Source organism: Lepisma saccharinum, chromosome 4 (assembly GCF_977018435.1).
Source record: "Lepisma saccharinum chromosome 4, izLepSacc3.1, whole genome shotgun sequence".
Taxonomy (NCBI): Eukaryota; Metazoa; Arthropoda; class Insecta; order Zygentoma; family Lepismatidae; genus Lepisma; species Lepisma saccharinum.
In genome coordinates this window covers 48,179,491-48,201,930 of record NC_139232.1, presented here as the reverse complement: position 1 = coordinate 48,201,930, position 22,440 = coordinate 48,179,491, and the positions used below count along the sequence as shown (strand labels likewise).

Sequence of the window (22,440 nt, the reverse complement as noted above, 5' to 3'; positions counted from 1 at the left end):
CACATGACACATGAAACATCTGTGCTGGAACATTGCACCTATTTACCAGACTTAGTCCCCTGCAACTTGAATAATTTTTCCAACATGTAAACCAATCTAAATGGGCACAACTTTGCATCAGAAATTGAGGTGAAAACAGCATCACAGGAGGCATTACAAGAGGTTGCAAAACATAGCTTTACCAGAGCTGGCAAAGGTTGCGACGGGGATTACTCTGACGGTGATTGTACATTGTGTTTTGAAGTCATCGCGGTAAGGAACTATGAGTCGAGTCCACAAACTTTTGGATTGTACTTTGTACAATGCTATGTAAATACTTTCATAAGTGTATTGGGAATATGGTTGACATCTTTGGTAATAATTACTATTAAGTATTAATCATATGCCACAAAGCAATGATACAAGGCTATTTACATTGTCAATAATGTACAGCCACAGTCACGGACACTTCTGGGTTGTAACAACCCCATTGACTTTCAAGATGTGTCTTGACTGTACATGAGCAGAATCAGAAGTCTCTGCCTACTATAACTCAGGTGGAAGAGCAGAAAATTGGTTTTATGATTTTCAGGGGAACAAAGTGAAAAAAAACAACATAAAACTGTAGGAATATGTGATGTCCAAGAAGATTTTTATAACATCTTGCTCACTTTAATATCAAACAATAATTCATGCACAACTTACTTCCTCTTAGATTGATTGAACATCCAAAATTTCAGTCGAAGTTCCAAATTAAATTCACCGTTATCTTGCTTTTCGACAGTTCCTAACCACATGCCATCAGATGAAACGGCAACTCTAATGACATCTGTATTCGCAATAACATTTGTTCTCTCTTCAGTCAAATAATTTCTCCCAGTAATATCCAGCTAAAAAGAAAAAAATAATAATTATGAATCGATTAAACATAGTTTTGGTAAATGAACTAATGGGCCAAGACCATAATTTTGATGTTTTTTTTTATTCAATTTTTGCAAAGATTTGCCAATAGGGACTGGACCTACAGTTTAAAGTGCGAATACAACCACTATTCACTATTGCCTCCACTGGGAATAGAACCTGACATCTCTTGATTACAAGACAATAATGTTAAACTATTTCATCGAGGCGGTCCTCAAATACAGAATAAATACTAATATTACATTACCTGATATCTATCTGCCACAAGAATGGCTAACTTTTCCTTAAATGTCCTCTGGGATATACATCCACCGCAAAATGACTTCAGAGCTCATAACAAAAGCACAAAAATTTACATCTTTATCACAGGCTGGAGGCTAAGTCCCGAATCATTGACTTGTTGATAAAAGCAAGAGACTTGGTAGGATTAATTGTTCTATCATTAATGATATTTTCAGTCGAGTAGCCAATCAATATCTACGCTCTGACGGGCGCCATCTTGAAAATAATCTGCCATATTTGATATTTTTTGATTTGATATATCTCGAGAACGGTGAATCCTATCAATGTCCGGTTTTCTCAGAAATTTCCAAATAGTGTAAAGTTTCATAATAAACCAATAAATCTATTTTTGAAAAATAAGAAATAGAAGTTTTTCAGAAAACTGCAAAACATTTTATGAGAATAACTGCAAGTTGAAAGTCTTAACAATGATTCATATATCAATAATTATATTGACTTGTTTGTAAATTGTATTTCTCTTAAAATGTTATTTAAGGTAAATTTATAAATCTAGAAAAAATAGGGTTTCACGTTCGTCTAAAGACTTCTAACAAACACTAAGTAACTTCCATTGTTTTGTTCGAGAATTATTAATTAAGACTTTCTGTTCCTATATACCATTGATCTAGAATTTCCGCTTTTGTGAATTCTTATTTACCATAAATTTGCGTCCCTGATAATGAACAAGAATATTAAAAAATATATTTAAATATATTTCAATATCCAGTAAATCTGAGAACTTCAAGTAACAAATTCAAATAATACTCACATCATACAGAAACTTCTCGCACTGCATTGAATAAAACTGCAGATGACCAGGTTTCCCATTCATTATCACGTTCTTTGTCTGAGGATCTACAACAACACCAGCTGGAAAAACATTCTGGATTGTTTTTCTACCTTCCATGGAACTGGAAATTCTATCACTACCTTCTTGGGAATTGAAAATTTCATCACGAATGGGAACTTCTACAGGAACCTGGAATTTGTTGTCTGTTATGCTTCTAACAACCTTCTGCCGTGTTACCAGGTGTATGACTGTAAAAATAAACAAAATTAATTGATATAAAAGTTAAAAAATGTATAACTTGGTTCAAACCAACCCCTGTTGAATTTGCCAAGATAAAAAAAAAGGTAAAGTACTCCCCTGTGCATAGCACCATGCCATGAAGGCGTATAGGGGTGTGGGGGTAACGCCCCACACTTTCTTGATCCGGTCGTGAGTGGGGGTGATGTGATCAGCATCACACCCCTGACTGCCTTTACCCCCCAGGGTTTCCCACAGGTACCCATGTTATTCGATGCTGGGTGGGCGCCGGGGCCGCTTCCATCGTTAGAAAAGTTCCTGGATTTGAACCGGCCAGGGATCGAACCCGGGACCTTTAGCATGGTAGTCAGACGCGTTACCGACCGAGCCACCGCATGACTTCAGACCTCATAACAAAAGCACAAAAATTTACATCTTTATCACAGGCTGGAGGCTAAGTCCCGAATCATTGACTTGTTGATAAAAGCAAGAGACTTGGTAGGATTAATTGTTCTATCATTTATGATATTTTCAGTCGAGTAGCCAATCAATATCTACGCTCCGACGGGCGCCATCTTGAAAATAATCCGCCATATTTGATATTTTTTGATTTGAAAGTATTGCATGTATGAAATATTCTGAGAGCACACTGGATTGCCCAGCAGGTTATAGAAAGAGAATGCAGCATAAAGAGTCATGCTAGAACGGTGTCCCCTAGTTCTGCTAAGATGTTGCTGTTGGTTCCAGAACACCATTAAGTTCAGACATAGGTGTGCGCAGACCCTCTGATTAAGGGAGGGGAAGTTCAGTTGGGAATGAAAAACCTCATTTTATTTCACTGTTTTAGTTTCATTGCATTGATGGGTGGGTATGTGTGTGTGTGTGTGTGTTTATATATATATATATATAAAAACAGCAATATAGAGGCACCATAACGAATAAATAAATTCTCTGAAATGTGCCGCACTCCTTTTAGTCCAAACAATTGAGGGGTCTAGTGAGAGACGGAGCTATGCCACAAATCTTGAAAATATTATTTCTTGCCATTTTCAGTCTTCTCCTACCATCTGTCATCTATCATGTGAACTACAACCATGTAGCATAGCTCCCGCTTGTTCTGCAGCAGATTTTCTGAGTTCTTGAATACGTCCTCATCAGCATTTTGAGTGAGAGAAGGAGCTATGCCACTTACTAATGGTGTCTTCAATAGGAGTGGCAGAGGTTGTGTTGCAGTAACCGGTGCAAGATTTAATATCAGCCCTGAAGTTAAAAGATCTCATGGCAATAATGCCTCCAGTTCTTCATGGTGTTTACCAAAAACTAAAATCCACAGAAACAATGGACAGTGAAGATCCTCCAGAAGACATATGAAGTTGTCTTTATGTAGATCATATGTAACGCTGTGAACATGATTTACACTCAGGCAAATGTATTTAATCCTTGTTCAAAGTATTTGATGTGCTAGATTGATTTTTTCACATGGGTATACTACAACAATATACCATACAAAACATAATAAATGGTATTTATATTGAAATTTATATTTTTCCTTTTGAATAATTTACCTAACAATATGTTCAGCAAAAAAAAAAATACCCTTTGTTATACAAATTATGACTCAACGCAATGCTTTAGAAAACTCAATTTATTTCCATTTCTTGTCAAAGTGGCATAGCTCCCTCTCTCACTAGACCCCTCAATTGTGTTCTGTTATATATTAGTTTAAGTTATGAAGACATGGGCTGAAACAGCCATTTATATTATTGTTGTTATAGTTACTGGTTGTTGATTTTTTATATACATGTGTTATGGAGTTAATATAAAGATGTTCGATATATATAATATATAAAGCTCTCACTTACGCTATCCATAATAATTACACAAAAATTCTCATCATAACAGATGCTTTAAGCGTATTAATGGCGCTGAGTTCCTCATATCCTCAGATTTGTAAACATCCTTTATTCATCATACTTATAATCCAACAAACTCAGTATGCTAATGGAAGAAATATCAACGTCCAGTTTAGTTACGTAAAGGCTCACCAAGTAAACACGGGAAATGAACGTGTGGACACATATGCCAAAGCCGCTCGATCATCGGAAACTACCTCACTTGCGAGACTTCCATACACGGACCTTCTTCCAAGAGTTAAATATAAACTTCAAGAAAAATGGAAACAGTGGTGCATAGAACAATTTCATTCCACGGGCAACACATATAAATGGTTTGCAGAACATTCACAAAACAAACCTTGGTACTACCCATATAATTTTCCAAGATCAGTTATTACTTTTATAATACGTCTACGTACAGGTCATGTTCGCACTAATGATCATTTATCACGAATACATATTACAACAAAACAAGCCTGCGCATGTGGAGAAGATAATCAAGATGCTACACATCTCTTTTTACAATGTCCCAATTTTGACAGAGAACGAGATAAATTATATAGTGGTTTACGTCGAAATAGAATTCCATTCCCTACATCTCTTACTGCCCTGCTCACGGACCCTACTCCTCCTACCATATGGCTTCTTTATGGATATGCAAGAAGATGTAATTTGACGATCTAACAAACAGTATAAATAACTATCAATAGATATTTTTTTTTCATTCTTGTGAAATATAAGTGAATAGCGAACTAAATACATAAAAAAAAAAAAAAAAACTCAGGAAGATGACTAAAATCGACTGCCAGTTGATAGGGTCAGAAAAAGAAGAAGAAGAAGAATAAAGATGTTCGAACCCAAGTGTTTCATTAAATAAGTTCTTTGAATTAATACACGATAAGTGGCGACGATGGATTGGATACATTTGTGAGTTGAACAATTAATAAGATTATTGTAGTTGAATAGAAGATTCAAATCTACTGTAAGAAGTTTGAAAAATGAATACGTCACCATTCTTCGAATCCTATGAGGTAGGAAGTAATATTAAAGCTTATGTGCGAAGATTTGATTCATTTTTAAAAGCACAAGAAGTTAAAGAAGATAAAAAGGTTCATTTATTGTTATCAGTGATTGGAAATAATGCTTATGAGGCATTGTATATTAAATTAGCTCCAAATGATCCTAGTAGTTTTCCTGTCGAAGTTTTGCTGACAGAACTCGTTGATATTTATGAACCTAAAACAAACAAGTTGCTTGAGATATATAAATTTAAAAATGCTAAAAAAGAACATGGTGAATCAATGGATGACTATATATCACGAATTAAAAAGTTGTCATTAACATGTGGGTTTAAGCCAGAAGAGTTTGATAATGAATTAAAGCAACAAACAATTTTTGGACTTGAGGAAGGTACATTAAAAAGGAAGTTAATTATGGAGACTCCAAAGACGTACAAAGATGTTTGTGATTACATTAGGAATCATGAAGTACTAGACAGATTTGGTAGCCATATTCAGCAAGACTCAAACATCCACAAAGTTAACACATACACACCAAGAAGTATGTACAAGAACAAATTAGAGGTAAAGAAATGTTATAAAGGACAATTGCAACAAGATAGTCCACGGAATTTTAACTGGATTTGCTATAGATGTGGTTCGAAAACAAAACATGGAGCTGAAGGTTGTCCAGCTATGGGGAAAGCTTGCAGATTTTGTGGCAAGATAAATCATTTTTCTAATGTTTGTAGATACAAGAATGAAATAAAGGATGTAGATAAAAGATCACCTGGGAAGAAGGCAGATTTCATGCATCAAAAACAACCTAACTACGTCTCAAGGGCCGTGCAATATTTAAATAAGACTTCATCTAATGTAAGATCTTCTTCTACACCCTCTGAAGAGGAAGATGCGATAAACAAAACTCGAGGTAATAATTTTGACTACAGTGGAAGCCAGCACAATATATTCAGTATAAATGTAATAAATACTGTACAGCATAAAAGTGAAGAAAGTAGCAAGGATGTTGAGGAGTTATTATGCAATGAGATTCAACCCTTACATGTTCAGCTATATATCTGCAATGAACCAGTTAAATTCATAGTGGATACAGGAAGTTATGCTAATATTCTACCTAAGAGTAGTGTATTGAAAAGCAGCGACGTTTTACGATTGAATCCACTCAAAAATGGCTATGGTACTATCACAGGAGAAAAGTTGAAGTTTGAGGGTCAAATTTCCTTACCTATAAAGTATAACTCACTGAGTTATGAAATGCCGTTTATAGTAGGAGATTTAAATGATTTAAAACCTATACTTGGTCGAGCAGGATTGCGTATTCTCTTTGGCGATTGGAGAAGAAGTTTGGTAATTGATACTGTAAAAGGGCAAATAGAGGAAAAGGATTGGAATAGTATTACAAGGAGCTTGTACACAGACACATCGAATGGGGAATCAGCGAAGTTGAAATCTGATATTTTAGTAAAATTTAAAATTTTGTTCAATAATGACATTTCAGAACCTATAAGAAATATTAATGTTAGAATTCCATTGAAGCCTGGATTTGTACCTGTGAAAAGGAAAGGTTACAATCTACCTTACTTTATGCGTGAGGAAGTAGGCAAGGCAATAAAAGATTTGTGCCAGCAAGGAATCTTAGAAGAAATAGAAAGTTCTGATTGGAGTAGTCCTGTAGTTCCTGTGCGAAAAGCAGATGGAAGTATTCGTGTATGTGCTGACTATAGCAAAACTGTAAATCCAAATGTAGATACTTTACAATATCCACTTCCAACTTTTGACGAACTTTATCATAAGTTAGGTTCACATAAGTGGTATACCAAGATTGATCTACGTTCAGCTTTTCATCAATTATTAGTCGAAGAAAAGTCTCAACGTGTTCTTACCATTGTAAATGAAGGTCATTTGTATGTACATAAACGTTTACCATTTGGAACTAAAATAAGTTCTCAAGTATTTCAAAGAGCCATGGACACAATACTTGGTGATATTGATGGAGTGGTATCATTTATTGATGACATTCTTTTAGGAGCAGATACATTGTATGACTGTTACAAACTGACTGTATTAGTTTTGGAAAGATTGATGCAGTACAATGTAAAAGTAAATTTGCAGAAGTCTGATATTTTTGTTCATGAAGTAAATTTTCTAGGAAGGAAATTCACGGAACATGGAATTTTACCTACGAATGAACATGTTCAGGCAGTGTTAAAATGTAAGGTGCCTGAGAATAAAAAGGAATTGGCGACTTTCATGGGTTTAGTGGCGTATCATGCACGATTTTTGCCTAATTTGAGTTCTAGGATACCTAATCTTTATTTATTGCAAAAGAAGAGTGTACAATGGTTTTGAAATGAAGAATGTGAGAGGGAGTTTCAGCTAGTTAAGCAGCTATTAGTTTCTGCACCTGTTTTAGTAGCATTTGACACTCGATTGCCATTAGTTTTAGTCACGGATGCAAGTGGATATGGGATAGGTTGTCAGTTGACACATGAAATAGAAGGAGTGCTGAAACCTATTGCATGTTTTTCAGCTACTTTAACAGATAGTCAAAAAAGTTACTCTCAAGCTGACAAGGAAAGTTTGGCAGTAGTGGAAGGTATAAAACACTTTCATATATATTTGGCAGGAAACAAATTTAAAATTCTAACAGATTCTTCAACAGGTAAATCGATATTAGATCCGGACAAAGCAATTTCTCCTACAGTATCTATGAGATGGCAAAGATGGAGGTTACTTCTAGCTAATTATGATTATTCCATTCATTACACGAAGAATGTAGGGATAGCTGATGTCTTGTCCAGATTACCTGTGTCATGTTTAGTGAATGAAGAAGAGGATTTACCTATTTATTTTTTGGATAATGAGACATTGATGAGTGAAGATCCTTTAAGAGTTGAGGAAGTAATTGAAGCAATGAAACAGGATGAAACATTGTTACTAGCATATGAATACACAGAGAAGAATTGGAGGAATATAGCACATATCGAAGCTGATAGAGAATTGAAAAATTATTCTCAGAATAAAAATGTCTTAAATTGCAATAATGGAATGTTATGCCATGGTGAGCGAATTGTAGTGCCAAAGTTATTGAGAAATAAAGTTCTACAAGACTTGCACAAATTTCATTCTGGAGTTGTGAAGTCCAAACATGTTGCAAGAAAGTACTTTTGGTGGCCGAGCATGAACCAGGATATAGAGAATTATGTTCTGTCGTGCGATGTGTGCAGAAGACATTCAAGAGCACCAAATAAACAGGAGTATGTTTCATGGAAGCCCGAAAATGAACCATTTCACAGAGTACACATAGATCATTTTTTCTTCCATGGATATAAATTTCTTATTTTAGTGGATGCATTTAGTAAATACGTAAATGTTTGGCAAGTTGTTCATTTAACGGCTGAAGAAACTGTTGAGAAGTTGACAAATCATTTTTCCATATTTGGAATACCAAATACCATATGTTCTGATGGTGGACCTCCATTTGCCAGCAGGGATTTCCAGAGATTTTGTATCAATCATGGAATAAAATTAATTCACAGTCCACCACATAGACGCAATGCTTCTGTGGATAAATTCTTAAAGAGAATGTTGTTCTATCACAACAATACTGTAAATGTGATTATGGGGAAATCACCAAATGAAATTTTATTTTCGTACAAAGTAAACGCCAATAAATTAATTCATAATGATAGAACAAGGGTTATTTATGCGGCAGAGCATTATAAGAAAGGATCTGGAGTATATTATTATTGTTAAGAAAAAAAGCAGTATGAAAAAGGCGAGATAGTAGGACAATTATCGCACTCAATTTTCAAAGTTAAGAGGGACAATTACACAAGAAATGTTCATTTTTCATTTTTGAAGCCAGAGATTTCCAGAAAGAACGAGAGTGGAAGATATGGTAATGGTGAACGCTCGACACGATGTACAGAAGACTTTGGTGGTGAGCAAAATCAATTTGCAAACTTGGACTATATGGAATTACCATCTGTGGCTCACAATGAAGTAATGGAGCAGCAGAGACAAGGAGGTATGCAGGGCCTGGAGAAGCCAGGATGTTCGAAACAAGAGTCCACTGCAGCAGCATCATTTCCACGAAGGTCTGCAAGGATACATAAACCATCTTGCAGATATGAACCAGATTAGAAATGTTATGATTGTTGTTATTATTATGTTTCATTTTGCAACCAAGGGGAATATTGTTATATATTAGTTTAAGTTATGAAGCCATGGGCTGAAACAGCCATTTATATTATTGTTGTTATAGTTACTGGTTGTTGATTTTTTATATACATGTGTTATGGAGTTAATATAAAGATGTTCGAACCCAAGTGTTTCATTAAATAATTTATTTGAATCAATACATGATATGTTCATGCATTTAAGACAAAAATGTTTAGCAGCAAGAGTCTGAAGTACTTAGTATAGTTATAAATCATCTCTCTGGTCATTTACAATTTATTATAGAAAATAATAATATTGCAAGCGAAGTGAGCAAGACAAATTTTAGATCCAAATTTTTGCAAACTGAAAACAATATTGATTTAATATGGCACAAAAAAATTCATGGAGCACCATGGCATTCTCTTTTATAATTTTTTTCATTTAGAACGTTTAGCACCCATGGCCAACTCACGCTGCCAACTAACACCGCCGCTCAACTCCCGCTCTGAACTTGACAAGACTGTAAGAAAAGCAGTGATATTGCAAGCGAAGCGATCAAAAATTTTTTACGAAATGTACTTTTATTTGTATAAAATTTTATATTGAGGGGGGCAATTCTACTTTACGCTCCCCTGCAGATGCTCTTGGCCATCTGGAAGAAATAATGAAAGAAAGACGTGAAAACTATTACATCTTGAGTATCATTTTGTGCTGCTACTCTTACACTCTACTAGTCTTGCCCCCTTGAATTGATATCCGTCCAAGGTTGAGGAGAGGCAATGCCCATTTCCCCCCTGTGGTTGCATCCCTGTACCTCTTTCCCCTGCAATTGCTTTGAACTTTAATCGGATTGAAAGTACTTTATTTTCTTTAAGAATAGCATTTAATAACCGTGATAAGATTTCTCTACACTAAATTTCTAGGTGAAAGTATAATATTGTAGGAACATGGACCTCTGGAAGGAGGAGCAAGGATGGCCACACCTCCCCCTCAGAAATCAAATGTCAACCTAAAAGTATATATTTCACATGTATAATTTGATTTCAGTCATAGTAATTTACATGAATGTGATCATTTCAAATTTAAGTGTCTGTTTTTTGAGGGGGCAACACTATTATGAGGGCAATATGCCGCATGGAAAAATACTACCTTGCTTGTCCCTCTGTGGAAAAAATATGCGGACGCCCATGAGGTCAGGGTAGGCCGGCAGAGATAGTTAACCTAATTCTGCATTAAGGAAGAACAATGGTGGAAGATACATTACAGACTTAGTTGAGTTTTGAATAATACACCTGTAGAACAATTGTAAATATGTAAATAGAAGCCGGATATAATAAAAATGCATATTAATCACCTCTGGAGATAATTTTTGAATTAACGACAAACGCCCTAATCAAGTTACATGCCATTCCAGCTTACCATTAATGTACTATATTTCTGCGTTTTAACTTGGGGAAAGTCCTGGCAATATTAATCTGCTCTCAAGGCAACGAGGAAGAGGTGTGAAAGGAGAGAGAGAGAGAGATTAAAGGTAAAAGAAAATAAAGACAGGTGGGGAGGTAGTAGGAAGGGACAATACAAATTGCAAGTAGCCTTAAGTGATTCAAAGTAAGAAATGCTAATAAAATCCAATGCCTGTGCAGATTTCATCAAATAACAAAAGAAAATTAGATATACTTACAAAATCTCAAATATTTACATTTTACAGAACACGGAAGAACAAAAAATAGCACATTTATGTCTTGATTGTCCTATAGTCCTAGGTAGTGCACACTGCATTTGAGAATTGAAACAATTTTATTTGTTAATAACATACTGCTGTGAGATATGAACTCAGGTTTCACAGAAAACATTCAAATTTTGTATCTTATTTATATTAAGCCCGGCCTTCTATGGGAGGGGCGAGCCTCAGCAACCGGGTGGGTCGCAGGTGGCGGATAGCAGGTGGTTAGCTGCGAATAAGGCAATGCCAAATAAGCAGTCCCGGACCGAGGCGGCAGTGCTAACAGGGTCTGGGGGGGTTGGTTTGTGGCAGGACCATCCTCATTAAAACCCAGAAAAGCCCATTGACAGCACTGTGACATGACGAGGAAGTGCCGCCATTACATAAGCACTGCCCCTGCTGCCTTGCAGGGAGGGGACGGATCCCCAAAGGCTAAGGGAAGGATACCCTGACAAAAAACCAAGGGTGGGGCAGACTCAAAAGGCATGGTAATGCCAACTGCCCTAGGGGAGTAAACCCTAAATAAATCCACCCTGTGTTGGGCAAATCACCCACCCAAGGGTATTAATGGATTCAGAGAGAAAACAGGAGTCTCGGAATGGACAGATCAACACAACAACGACCGGACTGGAAAAGGAAAACGAGAATGGGAACATGGAACATTAAAACTATATTAGGAAAAGAAGTTGAATTAGTACAGAAAATGAAGATACGTAAGATAGATGTAATGGGAATTAGTGAAGTAAGAAAGAAAGGAAATGGCATACAAAGACTTGAGGAGGGATATACCTTGAGATATTCAGGTGTTGGACAGGGAAGAAGAGCAAAAGAAGGGGTAGGAATTGTAACAAGTCAGCAATATGAAACAAAGGTCAGTGGCTGGGAACCAGTTAACTCATGAATAATTGTAGTTAAATTTGATATAGAATATAAAATATCATATATTCAAGTATATGCACCAACAGAAGATGCCTCTGTGCTTGATAAGGAAGAATTTTATGTACAACTCCAGAGGACAGTAGATAAAGAAGTAATGATAGTGGGAGACTTAAATGCAAGAACAGGTAAAGATAAGAATTTTGGTAGTATGGGAAGATACGGGGGAGAAAAAACATTGAATGAGAATGGCAAGAGATTACTGGAGTTTTGTGTAGAAAATCAGTTGCTTCTTGGAAACTCCTACTTCCCACATAAGGAGGTACATAAAATAACCTTCCAGGCTGAAGGAAGAAATGCTAAAAGCATAATAGACTACATAATATATACCAGTAGTATTAGGAGAAACATAATGGATGTTAAAGTTATAAGAGGTGGTGAACTGGGTACAGATCATAGATTACTAATAGTGGACACACTCTTCACAAGATCACCAAAGCCCAGAATGAAAAAATACCAAACAATTAAGATAAATGAGCTACAGAAAAAAGAGAAGAAGGAAGAGTATGAAGAACAGGTAACAGCCGGACTGACAGAAGGACCAGATGTAGAACAACTCGAAATAGAAGAAATATGGAAGAGAATTAAAAAGGCACTCATAAAAGCTGCTGAAGAAGTATGCGTAAAGAAAATAGTAGATACAAGAAAAAAGAAAACATCTTGGTGGAATGAAGAATTGAAACAAGAAGTAAAAAACAAAAAGGAAGCATGCAATAAATATATTATGTCTCAGACAGAAGAAGATAGAAGGAAATACATTGAAATAAGAAATGAAGGAAGGTAAAATAACATCCTGGGAAAAATTTGGAAATATGGTTGAAGAGAAAGCTAGAGAAAATAATACAAGGCAATTTTGGAAAGTTGTAAAGAACTTGAGAGGAAAATATGGAAAAACAATAAGAACCATTAAAGATGGAGATAAATTGATCACAGAAAAAAAGGATGTGTTGGAGGTATGGCGGAAACACTATGGTGAAAAATTCCAGAAAGAAAATAATAACCCAGAGGAGGTAGGGGTGATATATGGACCATACATGGAGGTTCAAGACCCAGATATAGAAGGGGAAATAAAGGAAGATGAATTACAAATAGCAATAGAACTGATGAAGACAGGAAAAGCAGCAGGATCAGATGGAATAAATCCAGAATTAATAAAATATGGAGGTGTGAAAGTAGTTAAGAATTTAACCAAGATGTTTCAAAGAATATGGAAGGAAAACAAAATACCAAATGAATGGAGAAAAAATATCATTATCCCACTACATAAAAAGGGCAGTAGCTATGACTGTAATAACTACAGAGCAAATATGCCTCTCATCAGTCGCTTATAAATTATACACAAGGGTACTAGAAAGACGTCTCAGGAAAGTTGTGGACGAAGATATGGAGGAGGAGCAGGCAGCTTTCCGCCCTAAAAGGCAAACACAAGATCATGTATATACTATACGAAGGATTATGGAAAAAAGAATTGCCAAGAACAAGGACACATAGTTTTTCTTGTATGTACGCATTGCTTGCATTATAGAATTATTTTCCTGTAGTTTACGGTTATTACAAGCATAAGAAAACAGTTTTTCTGTGACGTTTCAAAAAAAAAAAAAGACTAACCATTGTTATAACTGTATCTTTAGTCAAAATGAAAATAAATGTCTGATGAAAGGAGCGTGTGTTCTCCTGAAATGTTACAAAGAAAAACTGTTTTCTTATGCTTGTAATAACCGTAAACTACAGGAAAATAATACAAGGACACATATATAGCTTTTATAGACCTAAAAGCTGCTTTTGATTCAGTCCCTAGGCAATATGTATGGGAAGCATTGGAGGCAAAGAAAGTAGCAGTAAGATTATTGAATGCAATAAAAACTGTATATAATAACCCTGTAGGAACAATTAGAGTAGATGGCGAGCTCTCAGGTGAATTTGACATTGAGAAAGGCACAAAACAAGGAGACAGCCTCAGTCCAATCCTATTTAACATCTTTTTAGACGAAATTGCTAAAATATGCAAACGACGAACACATAGAACGAAAACAGGTATGTGGAGATTAAGGCCAGTATATATCCAAGCACTATTATATGCCGATGATATCGTACTGATATCAGATACACCTGAGAGACTTCAGCAAGCAGTGGAAGAATGGTATGAAGAACTTAAAAGGAAAGGCATGAAGATTAATATAGAAAAGAGTAAGATCATGCAGGTGACTAAAGAGGACAAGGAAAATGAAGCCCTGACTATAATATGCGAAGGGAAACAACTAGAGAAAGTAGAAACATATGAATACTTAGGAACCATCATAAGTAGCAGTGGGAAAATTGATCAAGAGATAATGAATAGGACAAAGAAGGCAGCATCAGGACTATCAAATGAGTAATACTTTAGTGGGAAAAAGAGAGATCAGTACAAAAACAAAAATGCAACTCTACAACTCAATTGTAGTTCCCATCATGGGCTATGGCACAGAGAGCTTAGCACTCCAAGATAAACATCTAAGTAAATTTCAAGCAATAGAGATGAAATATCTTAGAAGAACAGTGGGGAAAACTCGAAGAGACAGAATAAGAAATGAAAGAATAAGAGAAGAGGTAAAACAAAAGAAGACAATGACTGAAGTAGTAGAGGAACGCCAGCTGAAGTGGTATGGACATGTAAATAGAATGAATGAAGATAGGAAAGCCAAGCAAGTGATGGAGATGAGGGTTGAGGGTAGAGTAGGAAGAGGCAGGCCAAGAAATACATGGGAAGATAGAATAGAAAAGATAAGATTCAAATATGGAAAAACTAAGAACGAAATGAGAAGAATGAGTCGAGACCGGACGGAGTGGATGAGATGGACAGAACGAGGTACCCGATGCTTAACGGCATAAGGGAAAGGAAGAGAAGAAGAATAATAATTTATATTAAGTATTTCTTCTTTACACTTCAACATATCAAAATGATAAAAATGAATGGTAAATACATGAAGCAGGTAAAGAAAAAATGTTTAACTTCCATGCCATAATCAAGATTTAAAGCTAGGACATAGCCTTTATCACTAAGTACATTTTGCATTAGAAAATACAATAAATATTTTCCCATCTTGCAAGTGTTAAAGTATATTAAGAATTAGGAGTTACCATTATCCTTGCAGCAAACTGCTATGTAAACATTATCAGACGAGGTAGATAAGTGCCAGATCGGGAGGCCAATCCTAGGAAGAAAATTTTTACTGTACTCTGCTATATTCCACTTCACAAGTACACACTCTGCTCCTCCACTATATACAAAACTACCTGTAATAAGAAAAGCACATTAATAATAACCAATATTTTTAACAAATAGCAACAACACTGATAAATATAAGATCACATGGGGTTGAAACGTCCCAAAGTTAAGAATGCCCACATAGAAGTGAATGGATAGATGCAATAAAATCTACATGCATAACAAGGTTTATAACTCTTCAACAGTTGTACATGGCATCGAAGGAACTTAATCCACTCTATCGTAATAAACAACATACTTGTTCTTCTTCTATACAGCCTAATAGAATCCTGTTAAACATGTTAACACACATCAGTGATAGCAGCGGTATTCTATAACTTTCTATGACTGCATTTAGAAGGATAAACGAGGGTGATTCCAAAATTATACTTGTCAGCCTTTATTGTGAGGCCAACAAGCATGGGTCAACTGGAATGTTATACCACGCTTGAGCTAGAAGAAATTGTACAATTTTCATGGACAAAACATCTCAACTTTTCTGACATTTATTGTGAAATAACAGTGGTGTATGAAATCAATGTAACGTCCACAGTCAAATGATGTCAACAATCTGCAAACAATCACACAGGCTTCACTTTACCATCGTGGAACAGCAAAGATGGCCATCTAGGTTGATCTCAGATGCATGTTGATGATCATCACAGGAAATGAGAATTGCGCGAATGTTAGTGACAATGGTTCTGCATTAGCATGCAATGTTAATTGGAAGTTTTCCATTGTCTAGTGATTTTTTTTTATTAACTATGCTTATTATAAAACTACATTTTGAGAGAACCGGGTGAACAAATTTCTTTTTGCCAGTGGAGACTAGATTGAACCTATGACAACCTGTGGTTTTACTACCTGATGCACTAGCCAACTACTCCATGGTGCCCCACGGAATTCTGTAGTAATTTTTTTCCACTTGTGCTACTCCTTCATTTTCTGAGGAAAGGGGACTATATTTGCTTGGGATAAGTTATAGGGTTTTAGGCTACTGCTGTGAAGGCTGTTTCATTGATTTCCCTTAGCTCCCAATTTCATTCTTTGTGCATTACTGTTACGTTGTTCCACTGAATTCTGTGTGATTTAATTGCATGCATATTTGGCATTTTTTGGCCTATCTATTTCTCCTTTTGGGTGCGTGCTGCTTGTGTTCGTCTACCCTCTTCTTTAGAGGGCATTCACATGGTACAAGGGGGCGCAGGAAAATGGGAAATTTTGATTCTAGGATTAGCAACACTGTAGCACTGGCATTTGTTCGGGACTGATGCAACATCATTGAGAAGGATTAGCATTTAGTGATGATGTTGCATTGGAGTGGTGCGGAACGTGTGTTCTCTGTGAAAGCATTTTATAAGAATGGTGATAGTGTGACTGCAGTGCAAAGGGTATTTCGGCAGCATTATCAGCTAGGATCTTGTCCCACCGGCTTATGCGATTACAACCTGGGTGCATAATTTCGAAGAAATTGGTTCAGCCTTGAAGAAGAAGTCCCCAGGTGGCATGCAGTATGGTGTGCAGTGTCATGTCATGGTATTATCGGCCCTTATTTTTTTGAAAGTTAGGAGGGTATTGCAAGGACAGTGGCATTGGCTCGGTATGTTGCTATTCTTGAAACATTCTTTGCACCAAAGTTGCACGACACATATCTTGGCATCAAAAACATGTGGTTTTAGCAGAATGGAGCCACATCACATACTACTTGACAGTCGATGGGAGGCCATTCGCAAATTGTTTGCAACGTGGGTCATTCACGTAACAGTGATATTCCATGGCCTCCAAGATCCCCTGATCTCAGTGTTTGCAATTTCTTTCTGTGGTGACATCTCAAAAGGAGTGTACAGCACACATCCTGCAACCATCACTAAACTGAAACAGAAGATTGAAGAAGAAACCACTGGCATTCCTCGAGACATGATACACCGAGCATTCCACAGTTTCCACAGGAGACTATCAGAATGTGTATGCCGAGATAGAACACATCTTTCCGATGTCATCTTCACGAAGTAAAGTGACATGTACGAGGGGAGAGTGAAAAGCTTCGAGCCTCACAGGGAAGGGGTGTTTGAGCTACAGTTTCGCATTATGATTTCTCTACATAATCACATAATCTCTACAATCACCCCCCCCCCCCCCCAGATCAATGCACTTATGCATCCTGGGTTGCAATTTGTTTACAGTCATCTGGTAGAATGATGTATCTATCCTGAGTCTCACACCACTGAATGACCGTCTTCGTCCGTGTGGAAGTGACATCCTCGAAGTGAATTCTTCATAGCAGGGAAAATATGAAAATCTGACAGGGCAGTTGGGGGAATAAGGTGGATGGGGAAGTGTGGTGAAGCCATACTCGACCAAAGCAGCCTGTGCAGGAGGCCTTGCCGACAGAGGTACCGAATCACCACCCTGTCGGCCACTCTCTTCTTTGACACTTCATTCATTTTCAACTTGACAAAAAAATAGAAGAAAACATGCGAATTTCATGAAAGTTCGTACAGTGTCCTAAAACTCAAACCTTACATCCTCCAAAATTTTAGCTACCTAGCATCACTCCTTCCATGTGAGGCTTCAAACTTTTCACTCTCCCCTCGTAAGTGCCATTAGTAGGGTGCAATTAGCATCCAACCCGGAAGTAATTACTACAGAAATGATCTTTGGGGGTGTTGTTCATCTACTTCAGGGTAACTAATAGCCAGAATGCCAAAACCGTATGCCTTAGGAAAAAATAGATATCTAAGGAACAATATGAGGGACTAAATAGGCTATGTCATGAATATTATGTAAAATACCTTTTACCACAAAATCTTATCAGAAGGTTATTACGTATCTGTATATTGAATCAGTAGCTGAAATGTGTTACATTTCAATGTATGAAGGTATAATGCAGCGTAAATTTTGAATTGAAGAAGTACAGGGTTCAAGAATCCAAGAGTTCTCCTGTATTACTATAGGAATTTGCACAGTCATGGACGTGGCAATATCCATGTGTGAAGCCAAGTTTCCGGCAGGAGCAATGGCTTGTACAACATAACTCTTTTCCTTTTGTTTTGTAGTGGCAGCGTACTGCATGAAACAGACTGTGTGGTTGTAGCCTGGTTCAGATGCTCTCTTTGTGTCCAGCCATATTACAGGGTCTCACTTACTAGTTGATAAATATTTCTACTGTTAGACTTCTATGTATTCGGGTAAACTATGGTAACGAATTGTTCTGGGTGATGGAGATGAAACGTTTGAGGACATTAAAACCTGCACATTTCATAAGAATGTGCCGAACATTTAAAACAACATTAAATGCATGGTAGAGCTCTTGCAGCAAATGACTAGGATGAGATGGCCATATACAATGAGAAGTCGATTTAATATTATCCTTTCTCTGCCGGAGGGGTCGTGTGAGGAACTACATGCACCAATGGTAGGTGTGGAACTTGTTCCCCATTAACCCCTCCTGCCAAATCTCAAAGAGGAAAGAACTGAACACATTCTGAAGGTCACCGGCTGATACAAGGTGGAAATCGCTTTGCTGTCTCCATCAGCAGACTTCCGCAGCACCAGCAGCTGCATCGTTTCCTTTGATGCCCACACTGACAAGGAAAAACCGTCGAAACATTCACTTCACTGTCCAGAAGAGAGCGGTTCCAGACTCTAGATCACACTGAAGGAATCCAAATAAATGAGGACTCTCTGCAAAGTGTGAAATTCAGCAAAGTACAGCACCTTTAGTATTGCACAGAGTTCTGCCATGTAAATGGAACAAGCAGAATGTAAAGCATAGGTGTAACTGTGCAAGTTGACAAGGCACAACCCACTGATTCAACGAATATGGACTCATCCATACAAAAAAACATTACAAGTGGGGCATTGTGATCGAAACTTTAAAAACCTTAGATTTCCCTGCCTTTGGGAGAGAATTATGAGACAGGTTTAATGAGATATGCAGAGGCAATTCGTCATCTGCAAAAACACAGAGTGGCGTAAGCAGTACACAGTCAACTCTCTCTCGTCAGACACTGTGCTAAGATGTATTGGATGACATAGAGCGCAGATGGTGGCAATAATGAAGGATAAGTTGTCTTTGTAGAGACAACTAGGGCTCCGATACCTCCGTAAACAAGTACACGACTGGGCCAGTACGAAATGCACAGGAACACAGAAATATACCAACACAATAAATAGTTTTGAGGATGTAAAGTTCAGAAAAACAGGCAGAGGAATGCACAACACATCCACAATTGAGTTTCGACCTAATGAGACAACATTAAAGTCGAAAGAGAAATATGCGATCAGAACCCCAAGATGTGTGACTTAACGAGTGCAAAAATTTTGAGAACTCATAGACAAAGAGTACTTTAGCTGGCAGAGGTGAGATTGCCAGGGTCCGAAATCAGGGTAGTGCTAACCACAACATAGTGTGTTCGAATGGATTGAGAAGTTCAAAAATGGTCGGACAAGTGTTAAGCGCAAAGGAGAAGCACAGATCCACTACTGACAACAACACTGAGCAAGTCTGTTCCACGATTGTGAACCAGAGTAACTATCGATGAAGTGGCAAGTCATTTGCAACATTAGTCCTCTATATTGTGATGCAAGTCTTCGGCAAATATCAGTCCCTGATACACCTTCAGACCACAAAAGAGAGATTACTGATCAATGCTCTTCTTTGATATAAATGGAGGGTGGCGCAGCCATTTTTACCCTGTAAACACTACAAGAAAAGAAAAAAATGATTGTGAAGATCAAAAATACACTAACTCAATGACAAAAGACACACTCCATTGACATGCCGGCGCAGAAAGCAGTGTGGCCAAACTAAAGAAAATTACGGCAAGAGTGCAGATAATAATTGGCCCACCCTCATATGTAGAATGATTTCCCCAACATTCCATCATTTGGCATTTTAGATTTGAGTTTTTCTGTAGTATTTAATTCCAGGTTGGAGCAAAATGCTGAGCAGTGTTAAGGTTTTGGTTCGTTGATTGAATTGGTGTTTTAAGTCCACTTCATGCACAGTAAGGCTAATCGGACTGGATCTACGATTTAAAGTGGGATCCGAACCACTATGTGCCTTCACTGGGTATCAAACTCGGGACCCCTTGATTATAAGGCAACGACGCTACCACTGCACCATCGCAGAAGCATCGTTTGCTAAGGAGGATTCTCAAAATCGGTCTTCACGAAATCGAGAAAAATAATGTGCGACTCAAGAAATCGTAGTTTGTGAAGATAATTACTTTTAGCACATTGCGTGTTTTAGGCTGTCTCAATAGTAGAATAGTTATTTCCTGCAAATACTACTACTTGCCCTCAGATATGATAATCTACATATATCCTGCCACCATTATACTTATTTTAGCATGTATTGCACTCCATTTGGGACCACTTGTAACTGCTTGCATATATGCGGTTTACAGCCGGCACAAGCGATCATTCTTCAATCTGCTCACAAACTACTCGAGCTGGAAACATTGTTTGGATGCAACGGCGATACCCAACCCTGCCTGTTGATAACCTGCAAGGTGTGGAATGGCCGCGGTCCCTCAAAATTCCGAGAAACATTGAAGTGCTCAATTCCTACACTGACATCCAGTATAGGCATTCCTTCAGCCCACCTCTCTTGAACATCCTGTGCAAATTGGATATCTATCAAGGATGTTACTTTGGTTTGTTACATATGAGGGGCGATCAGGTTGCTCCGACCCTAACATAGAAGGAATGACGTTACGATTGATTTTTTATTTTGTTATTGTTTAGTGATCCTTTATGTGCTTTCAATCTGAATTGCAAGGCTAAGTAACATACTGTTTCCTTTTTACAGGAGTTTAACTGAGTGAAGTTGTGCCAATGTGCCAGAATGGAGAAAACTGAGGTGAGAGCGGTGATCAAATATTTTGTGAAGAAGAAGTGGACGGTATCCAAAATTCATGAGGATATGGTAGATACATTAGGGGACAGTGCTCCTTCATACAGTATGGTGAAGAGATGTGTCATGAGTTTCATTGTGGGAGAGTGTCGTGTGAGGATGAACATGCAGGTGGAGCACCAAAAACTGTCATGACGACCGAAAACATTAACAAAGTCCACGATATCGTGCTGAAGGATCGTCAAGTCACTATTCGTCATGTTGCTGAGATGTGTGGCCTGTCATATGGCACGGTGCAAAACATAATTACCCAGGAATTGCAAATGAAAAAAATAGTTGCAAGATGGGTCCCTCGAAACCTCACCGCAGATCAGAAGCACACGCGAGTGCTCATCAGTCAAGAACTTCTTGACAAGTTTCGTGCTGATATAGACGATTTCCTTGCCCGATTTGTAACTATGGATGAAACATGGGTCCATCACTTCGACCCAGAAACAAAATCACAAAGCATGGAGTGGAAATACCCACATTCTCCACCAACAAAAAAGTTCAAGGTGCAAACGTCAGCCAAGAAGGTGATGGCCTCAATTTTCTGGGACTGCAAGGGTGTCCTTCTTGTGGACTATCTACAAAGAGGCCAAACCATCACTGGCACATACTACAGTGGCCTAATCAAGAAATTACATGATTCCACCAAGAAAAAGAGGCGTGGGATGTTGACCTGTGGTGTGCTCCTTCACCAGGACAATGCACCTGTCCACACCTCACACATTGCGAGGGCCGCTATCGCAGATGCAGCGTTCGAATTGCTGCCCCACCCACCCTATTCCCCAGATTTGGCCCCCAGTGATTTCCATTTGTTCCAACATTTGAAGAATGACATTCGTGGGCAACAATTTTCTGATGATTCTGAGGTGATAAGGGCTGTGGACTCATGGTTGGAGGACCAGTCGGAAGACTTTTTTTTTTGCAAGGTATCCATGCGTTGGAGCACCGATGGGAGAAGTGCATTGGAGTTGCAGGGGAGTATGCTGAAAAATAAAAAAAAAATGAAACCCTATTGCTGCTCTTTCTATGTTAGGGTCAGAGCAACCTGATCGCCCCTCGTACATATCAAGAAATTAATGTTACACTGTTACATTAACAGGAAATTGTTATTACAATTATATAAGATAGAAAACTTGCAATACACACCTTCTACAGAGAATAATATATCCCTCACTGGCATGGTATGCCAATGATATTCCGATTTGACAGCATGTTTGTGTCTATCAAATTCATGCCACACATAAACTCTACCAGAAGAAACTCCTGTTGCAATAAGCATTTCAGTCTGATGACAAGAAACACATGTCAATGTTTGATGTCTGGTAAGTTTGTGTCTGAAATA

General features: G+C 37.6%; 1 protein-coding gene across 1 annotated transcript in view; it reads right to left on the bottom strand.

Moving 5' to 3' along the window:
* Nucleotides 1–22,440, bottom strand: part of l(2)05287 (WD repeat-containing protein l(2)05287) — a 151,315-nt gene that overhangs the window by 115,016 nt on the left and 13,859 nt on the right. Inside the window, exons 4-7 of the mRNA XM_083120484.1 lie at nt 22,245–22,432; nt 15,064–15,219; nt 1,952–2,220; nt 685–869 (exon numbers count right to left, since the gene is read on the bottom strand). Of these exons, the coding sequence (XP_082976610.1) occupies nt 685–869; nt 1,952–2,220; nt 15,064–15,219; nt 22,245–22,432 (798 nt within the window). The remainder of the gene's footprint in view (nt 1–684; nt 870–1,951; nt 2,221–15,063; nt 15,220–22,244; nt 22,433–22,440) is intronic.